Source organism: Ictalurus furcatus, chromosome 28, assembly GCF_023375685.1.
Source record: "Ictalurus furcatus strain D&B chromosome 28, Billie_1.0, whole genome shotgun sequence".
NCBI lineage: Eukaryota > Metazoa > Chordata > Actinopteri > Siluriformes > Ictaluridae > Ictalurus > Ictalurus furcatus.
In genome coordinates, this window is record NC_071282.1 from 2,798,449 (window position 1) to 2,807,711 (window position 9,263).

The window sequence follows — 9,263 nt, forward strand, 5'->3', positions numbered from 1 at the left end:
GTTTAATCTTGTTCTTTCTCCTTTTTTGTGTGCCTTTCTCATATTTGACGTGTTGAGGATCCACATTATAGGCTGAGTGACAACTCATTTCCACAGAAGAAGAAACCGGACCGTTTTCACTATTTTCGTACATCGTTTATTTATTTATTTATTTATTTAAATTATTAAATGCGGGATCACCCCTTCCATGCTCATTGCCAAGTCTGCGCGTCTCTTTCTGAGATAGGGTTGCCAGATTGGATTGCTTAAATCCAAGCCAGTCTCGGCTTAATATGGATAATGTTAAGTATGAACCATTTCAAAATATTAACTAATTAAACGCTACATGCATGAAATCGCATGCGTCAACAGCAAGCGATATTATTATCTATCTTCCAGCTTTACGCAATGTCATTAATTACAGCTTGGTGTTGGAGAAACACACGATCTGGCAACACAAGACTATTCACAGCTCTGTGCGACTACGACATCTGCTGGTTGACCTTTTGTTTAAATTTGCCTGGGTATATAACACACAGCAGTGTGCCTCCAGTTAGTCAAAATCACAATATTGACTACTGGTTTAAAATATGTTTAAAATACTTATATTTATATAAAAGTGTTAGCTTTCAAATGTAATCCAGTGTTTGTCATTTTTGGTCCTGGTGTACCACTGCTGTGGACATTTTGGTATTTTCCCTGCTCCCAACTCAAATAATAATTCACCTCATTCGCTGATTAAAAACCTTGAACTAGCTTGAACTTGGTGGGTTTAAGAAGGGAAAAACAAAATGTGAATAGGCAGTGGTAGGCTACTACAGGACCACTGAAAGAATTTAAATCTAAACTTTTTTTCTTTTCTTTTTTTTCACAATGCACCATGAAATTAAAACATTGTCCAAAAGCAAACACAAAGGGTGTGTAATGCTGATTTGTTTATCCATTTGCATGCACTTCAGTATTTGCATGAACTGTCATTAGGCTTACCCGACACTAAGCATTAAGCCATCTTCTGCCATTTTGCCTGGTTAACTATGCAACTTTGACAGGTCTATTGTAAATGAATCTCTGTCGACTTTAATATATTATAATTTCCCACGTTACTTTTTTTTTTGTTATATTTGCTGTTTTGCAACTCGAGTTTGGAGAAGCATAAACTTAAAGTTGAATGTGCTGTTAATGTGTACGGTTTCTACCAATGAACATGGAAGGGGTGATCCCACATTTGATAATTTAATACACAAAATATATTTTGCCCAATGTTTAGTGTGAGAGCTAACATCCAAAACAAATTCTCATTATACACTATATGGCAAAAGTTTGTGGACACCTAACCATCACACCCGTGTGTGCTTTTTGAACATCCCATCCCACTTTCCAGGAAGGCTTCCATTAGATTTTGCAGTGTTGCTGTTTAGATTTGTCCATTCAGTCACAATATCATTAGTGAGGTCAGGCACTGATGTTGGGTGAGGAGGCCTGGGGTGCAGCCGGTGTTCCAGTTCATCCCAAAGGTGTTCAGTAGGGTTGAGGTCAGGGCTCTGTGCAGGAAATCGAGTTCTTCCACTCCATCCTTGGCAAACCACATCTTCCTGGAGCTCGCTTTTTGTGTACAGGAGCACTGTCATGCTGGAACAGCTGGAACATTGGTTTGGACCTCTTAGTTCCAGTGAAGAGAAATTGTGTGTTTCCAACTTTGTGGAAGACCCACGTAGGGGTATGATGGCCAGGTGTCCACAAACGTTTGACCATATAGTGTATGTCAAATGAACAGCCATAATTATCATGTTTACTAGCCTATAAATATCCTGTTCTTATATCACCAGTCACACAGTTTATATTGTCATTAACTTTACAAATGATTAGTATTATTGTTCAAGTCTGTTTCAAGGAATAAAATTAATTTAAAAATAATAATAATTTACACACAGACTAATATTTAAAAAAAAAAAAAAAAACATTCAACACATGCCACTGAACTTCTTTATATTCTTCATTATTCTCGTTATGCAGCTACAAATAGAGCCAACTGATTGACATTTTATAAGCGTGAAGTAGCCAATCAGAGAGCAGGAGGCGGGATTTGTCGAGAGACAGAAAAGCGTAACTCCGCCCCTGAAGGAGGAAGTGATGTGCTAAACGCGACTAACAATGTAAATGGGAGTTAATGAGACGCGACTTTCACGTTTTGTGCTTTAAAAAAAAATTAAATAAATAAAAAAGGGGAAATATTCTGATGACGTGGGAGTGTCGCTGGAGTTTCAGGCTTTCAGACTTATACACTGTGTTTATCGTGTGAGTAGAAAGTGTGTAAAGACAGTGAAATGTGTTACCAGATGTGCAGCTAGCTTGTCAACTTAGCTGGATGAAAGACTGAAGGTAAACTTCAGGCTGTGTTAATCGACAAGGCTTTCAGAACGAACCGCGGTGAGGAACGAGGAACGAGTTCCGGCCCAGAAATAACGAGTCATTTGACAGCTGTGAGGAAAAGAGCCACATTGTTTGGGTCGGTAGGTCGCTGACTAGCATATTGTTTAACCAGAGAAGGAGAAGACTGCTTTGTGTAGACTAATAATGGCACACAACCACGAAAGTTCATCAAACTCGGGTCTGGTCGCCGAGCTGTCCGTTTCCTTCCACGATGAACTCACAGGGAGCATCCAAAGCGCCTTCGGTGTCGCCGGAGAGCTCGCGGTGGCCGAGGTGTCCAAACTGGTCGGGAAAGCCTTCCGCGATATGCGCGATCAGCTGCACAAAACCCTGCTCGCCAACCGGAACCTCCAGACGAGGCTCGGCCTGGCGCAGACGGAGCTGCGCGCTGCACGTTGCCGCGCGCTGGAGACGCGTCCGACGCGCGACATCGCCGTCAACACGAGCCCGATTCCGCCCGAACCGCGACTCGGTTCCTCTCTGGACGTCAGAGAGACGCATGAAGACTCGCCCAGTGACTCGTTTTTAGAGATCCGACACGACGGAATCGAGTGCGCACAGGACGTGAAACCAAATCTAACAGGAGAGCAGTCTTCACTCCAGTTACAGCAGACTGAAGGTGAGCTCTTATTATCCTATTTAACGAACAATCTTGTGCATAAAGGGTGAACTCGTAGCTATATTTTTGAAGTTCAAAAATTTCCTGCCATTCATAACACAAAACTCCACCAACACGTGGAATAATCTAGTTTCCAAAAGTCTGTATGATGTAGCTGGTGTATTGATCATTATTATATGCCAGTCTTGTGCATATTAGAAGCTGGGAACAAATGCAGATCTATTCTAAGAAGCAAGTTCCTTAGCTAAGAGTGGAAATGACTGAATTGTTTGCTCTTTATATTTTATCTTCAAACAGACATAAAAGAGGACCATCATGCCATACAGGAAAATGCTTCACATGCTGATCAGGCATGCATTAGGTCGGCAGTGATGCCTGGAGCGTCGGCAAAGTTGGAGGAGGCTGATCAGTGTGCTCACCCCAAGTCCGACGCCGAGCAAGCGTTTAGTTCGGATTCGCTCTCGGTGGCTCAGTCAAAGTTATTGGAGGACTGGAGACCTGAACCGCTGCAGCTTCAGAGTTGCCAGTCAGACTCGTATGCTTCGTCTGGCAGCTCCGCTCTGGGTACGTTTTGGTGTGAAGCACAAACACATTGCTTTACCTGTCTTAGATTGTTCCTAAACTCTAATGGTATTGTGTTTGCTATGTTAATCAGAAGTTTTCATACGATCTTGAGCAGCATTGCACAGTCTAGAGAGAATAGAGTTTATAAATACAATGCTTATGAGGTTATTTACCGGTTAAAATTCTGCTTAATGAGACAAATCTGGATAAATCTACTTTTTGTTTTGAAAATATCATAATAGCCCTTGATATAAAAATGTCATAATGTCTAATCTCAAGTAATCCATTTGTGTTCTTTGTGTGTCTGGTTACCCCAATAGCCAATCCCTCTCTCTTCCAAGGAGAACTTCCAGGGATGGACTTCCTTGTATCAGCCTCCTCCAGCCAGCCAGGCGTGTGCCACGCACCGCTCTCCCTGAGAGATGCCTCCTCCCTAACTATCCCCGCCCCTAATCCGCTTTTCCCCAGTCACAGCTCTGGACAAGGGCACGGCTTAGGCGAGGCCTTTTCTATGCCGGAGAACGTGCGCAGGTATCGTAGTGTCCTGCAGCCCAAACCAACCAGCCATCAACAGAAAAGTCCCAAACGCAGCTTGTATCCACCTGGGCGAAGTCCGTTTCGCTGTCCGCAGTGCAGCCGAGACTTTAACCGCATGGAGCACCTCAAGATCCACCAAAGGATCCATACGGGCGAGAAGCCATATGCTTGCACAGAGTGCACCGCACGTTTCCGACACTCGTGGGCGCTCACGCGCCACTTCCGCATCCACACGGGCGAGAAGCCGTATTTGTGCACACAGTGTGGGAAAAGCTTCCGGAACTGCGGTGGGCTACGCTTCCATCAGAGGACACATGCCCAGCGAGGTGGCCTGACAAACATTAGACCAAATTTAGAGGGTTATGGGAGGGCATAACGGGAAGCTTCTCTTTGGCTTCATCCATTTTCAGGTCACTCTAATTTCTAAACATTAAACACAAGTTTACTTGTATGAACACAACTTTTCCATACAAGGGCGTGGTAGTATTGGTGTGTAATCGACCGAAATCTCACATTGGTATAAAAGAAAAGTGACAGTGGAATAATCATGTCTTATGGCAGAGTATCAATTAGGGCTGTGTTGAATTAGGGCCATGATGAAAGGTAGCACGATGAGTTTTGCAAATTATTTCTGAAACTGTGACGCAACAAATCCGAATGCAGTAAATTTCTCAGAACAAATATATGGTTGTCTGGTATCCCCCAAATTCTCTCCTAACTTGTGTATATTTATGATGCATTTATGGTTGAAGACAAACTGCATGGACCTATGCCGCCTTTTTTTGCGACTTGGGTGTGGTGAGCTGTGTTTTTGCTTTTGACTTTTTTGAACCCAACGTAGGGATACTCGGCAGCAGTCAATCGATGCGCCTAGATGCTTTCAGCATGTTTGTCCGCCACTCAGAGATCAGTGATCCACCTCATCACCATGTACTGTCCAGTTTCCGGGCCGCATAGTGGCCATCAGAACAGCTGACCAGCAGGACCACACTGAGCAGTTTTCAGAAGATGGACAACTTTTTATTTTGATTTTTGATTTTTTTTTTTTTTGCCTTTTTGTCTTTAATTGATTTGTAAAGCTACCATGAGTGTGACGAAGGCATTATATAAACCATATAATTTATTGTTCTTATTTTTGCGTGTGAATTAAACTGTGAATCTCACTGTCAGTGGAACTTGGTAGAAAGGTGGTGAGTAAGCATAGCCATTTGCCATAGCAGTTTGGTGTTTATAAGGAGGTTTGCCCCAACAGAAGATACAGCTAGCTAATTTTGATGGGCTGTGATGCCCTATATTTGCATAATTGTCCATGAAAGATTCCCAGATCTGTTCTTCTAGTGATGCATAGTAATACTTTTGGGCCAGACAGCAACTTGGGTTAAAGTCTTTATTCTTGGGGATTTGGACTCATATCACATTCATGAACCTGACCTGTTTTCTGTAGATAAACAGGATCTAGGATATAGGATTCTGTAGATCCTATAGGATCACCTTAAACTTTATTTATTTATTTATTTATTTATTAATTATTAAAGCAGTGAAGTTAATGGGAAAACCTTTAAGTGATCAGACATTCTCAATAAGAAGAAAAAGAAGGAATCAGAATCTTTAAAGCAGGTAAGTTTTGAGTGAAAATACACAAAGTTTCCATGACTGCCGAATAATTGTTAAGAGCTGAGCATAGAAAAATAGTTTGTTTTGAATAATTGTGGAAAATACAATGTGAATGCAATCTGAAATATTCTGATCTGTCACCATGTTTAGATTTTTCCCTTTATAATATATATATTTATATACAGTTTTGAGAGATCTTGTGTGCAGCTCGTCAGGTTTGAAATCTCTGCCGTGCTGCTCTGGGTGCGGAGCAGGTGAGGGACCAGTACAGGTTTCTGTCCTTTACGCACACTTGTCTGATCCTTAGGCAGATAAAACAGTAGCTATGACAACACTGTCCACACATCACATACTTACACCCTGATTGGTGCATCATTATATTGTGACATTTGGGGCAGGCTCGGAAAAGAGGGCAGCCGTACACGTAGCTGGCGGAATCCGTGACTCGGTCACAAGTGAGCAGCAATGAGACAACCTGGCACAATTGGTTGGTGCAGGTGCCGTCAGAGCAAGGGTACAGGCAGTGCTCACACAGTGGTGTGGTAGAGCACTGTGGGCAGTACAGTAGCGTAGAGGTACATCCAGCAGGAACCACTGCAGGCTTCAGCAGGGAGGAACATTTTGGACACTGTAGAGCAGACACAAATCTTCATTAGAGCAGTGTCCTTGTTGCCTTTTCCTTAGATCTCAGAAGTACTCAGCTATGTCACACCAGCAGGCATTAGGAGCACTTTCCCTTGCAATTTCATTGTATATAGAATAAATTGATGCATTTTCCTATCATCTATAAGAATATAATGAGTCAAATGCTATTTATTAAATATTAAAGATTATAGTGCTCCTAAGCAACATAACATTTTATACAATGGTTGCATTCTCAAATCTGTTTCACAGGCATTCCACAACATTACACGTAACTAACTTGTTCAAATGTACTACATATCATCCTTACTAAATGGAAATTGCCATCACTGGCAAATTCCTGTGGTATATGAGAGGAAATAAACGTTTCAGGATGTGGTGTTATAGGAAAATAATCAAAATTTGAATCCCAACCAGTCGCTGAATATTTCCCTATAAGAGTGTGTGACCAAGTTCTTCTGCATGAGTTTGAGATCATTCATATAATTTGTCATGTTAATTATTTGTTACTTTACTATACAATACTATACTATGCTAGACATAATAATAATAATAATAATAATAATAATAATTTTTTAAAAATTAAAAACTTGTCTGTAAGCCTTAACGGTACCAACAGGCCAAGGGTAGAGATCAGCATGTCTGTCATGGTACATAGGGGGGATATGAAAGCATTTTTGTCCTGCTTACCATTCTGCTGTAATCTGGCTCCTCAGGCAGTGGCACAGTGCGGCATAGTGTCTGCATCTGGCTGACCACTGGTGTCTGTGCATAAAATGTCAATCTTATCTAAGAGTTAAAAGTATACACTTAAAAAAAAAAATCTTGGCCTGTAACAGAACTAAAACATAAATCTGGGGTTGCCAGACATTACCTGCAGTGATGTGGGATTGTCTTGGATGGATGGAACATCATCTTGTGACGAAGCTAGAAAAAGTATGGGCATTTGTTAGCCTTTATTTAGAAACTCACTATGATTTCATTTGAACGTGCAGTTTCACTTGATCACCGCTGAGTGGCGCAGTATTAATAAAGCAAAAGTGAAACTTAACGTTGTTTCTTAACGTCAGCCAAAACTCGATTATTTATGAATTTAGGAATGTGTTAATACATTAAGTCAAATTTGAGTACATTTTAATCTATGCTAGGCACTACAATTTGGGAGAAAAAATAAGTACACAATATGAAAGCCCCAAATGACATCATGTGACTATTGCTTACATAAGATAGCCTACATAAATAATTATTTAATGTACATTGTTTATTGTAAAGTGGCTTTGAGTATATGAAATCCTCTAGTGAATAATCACTACCAGCGCAAGACCTAAATATGGGTGTAAATATTATTCTTCCTCACCCACTAGACCTCTATAAGAAAGACAGGACACTTTGAAAGCATGTACCTGCTCCTCCCATTCCAGTGTCCTTTCCGTCGTTTTCCTCTCTGCTCCGTTTTATTCCTCTTGTCCTGACGTTGATGGTCGCCTTCCTTCTTCTCGTTCGCAGCATATCGAGGAATGAAAGCAGAAGAGTTTACTTTCTCAATGTCATAAGATTCCTCATTCTGGGGATTTCCTGATCCACTGGTTGTAGGAGGGAACAACCTGATGTAGATCAGAGGAAAGTCCCAAAACTTTACACAGGTAGCATATGACATGTTCCGCATTTTTTTAATACAGATGTATCAACAGCAATTGTTTCCTTTGCAATCTACTAAGAATGTTTTTTGGTTTTGGTTTATTTCCCCTCAGAAAGAGCCAGGAAGAAACAGGGTGCCAGAATAGGCAGTGAATTCATACACTCAGTGGACATTTTATTAGATAAATCGATATGAGCTCCACAAACAAGCTCAATGTTTTAAGATATTTAGGGGAAGGTTATTATGCGTTCTTGTCCGAACACACAATACATTTCTGAAATCCCCAATCCTGGGATGGTGGAGTACACTTTATTGCCAAACCTTTGTGGACACCTGAGGATCACACCTATACTCGAGCCGTCCTTCCTCCACAAAACTGTTGCCACAAATTTGTAAGTACAGATGTATCTAGGATGCCTGTATGTTGTAGCATTAAAACTTCACAAACCTGTTCCAAACCTGTTCCAGAATGACAATGCCCATGTGCACCTCACTGAACACCTTTGGGATGAACTGGAACTGCACCCCAGGCCGCATCACCTGACATCATGCTCTTGTGACTGAATGAACAATTCCCCATAGCCATGCTCAGAAGTCTAGTCGTAAGCCTTTGTAGAAGAGTGAAGGTTATTTTAACAGCAAATCGGGACTAAATCTGGAATGGGATATGAGTGTGATGCTCAAGGTGCCCACAAACGTTTGGGTGTATAGTGTGTATTCAAAAGATTATGGCTTAAGCCTTATTGTTAGAACTGGATGAAAACCATTTTGATTCACAACATGTCTGATACATGTTTGTTACACGTCATTTCTAGCAGGGCATGTTGGGCCCTTAACCCTCTCTGCTCCAGGGGTGCTGTATCATGGCTGACCCTTCGCATATGCGAAGAAAAGAATTTCACTGTGCTGTAATGTATATGTGATTAATAAAGACTCATTATCATTATCATACTAACAAGTTTCGACTTTCACTTAAATGAAATGATAAATAAACACACCCAAGTTTTACTGTCCCAGTATCCCCAATCTCCCAGTATGCCTAATTTCACCCAGTCAAAATTTAACTTAAACTTTCATGACAATCAATAATGCATGCACTAACCGTTAGCTCATCAGAAACCAATGAAGCATAGATTACACATTACACAGGTTGACATCGTGTTAAGTAATTCTATTAATTAATGGCATGACATGCAGTATTAATAAAGAATTTTTATATTATAAAGAATGTTAATACAC

At 41.0% G+C, this 9,263-nt stretch overlaps 2 protein-coding genes across 2 annotated transcripts; one reads left to right on the plus strand and one right to left on the minus strand.

Annotated features, from left to right (window-relative positions):
- Positions 1–2,096: 2,096 nt before the first annotated feature.
- Positions 2,097–5,534, plus strand: si:ch211-284e13.5 (uncharacterized protein LOC793850 homolog). Its single transcript, XM_053617855.1, has 3 exons — positions 2,097–3,028; positions 3,326–3,592; positions 3,913–5,534. Exons 1-3 carry the CDS (start codon positions 2,554–2,556, stop codon positions 4,503–4,505), a joined length of 1,335 nt encoding a protein of 444 aa, XP_053473830.1. The 5' UTR covers positions 2,097–2,553; the 3' UTR covers positions 4,506–5,534.
- LOC128603447 (uncharacterized) lies at positions 5,515–8,034 on the minus strand. The gene is made up of 4 exons (XM_053617878.1): positions 7,789–8,034; positions 7,260–7,312; positions 7,076–7,150; positions 5,515–6,371 (listed from the first exon to the last, which is right to left on the minus strand). The coding sequence occupies exons 1-4, from the start codon at positions 7,892–7,894 to the stop codon at positions 5,955–5,957; spliced, it is 651 nt and encodes a 216-aa protein (XP_053473853.1). The 5' UTR covers positions 7,895–8,034; the 3' UTR covers positions 5,515–5,954.
- Between the last annotated feature and the right edge of the window lie 1,229 nt (positions 8,035–9,263).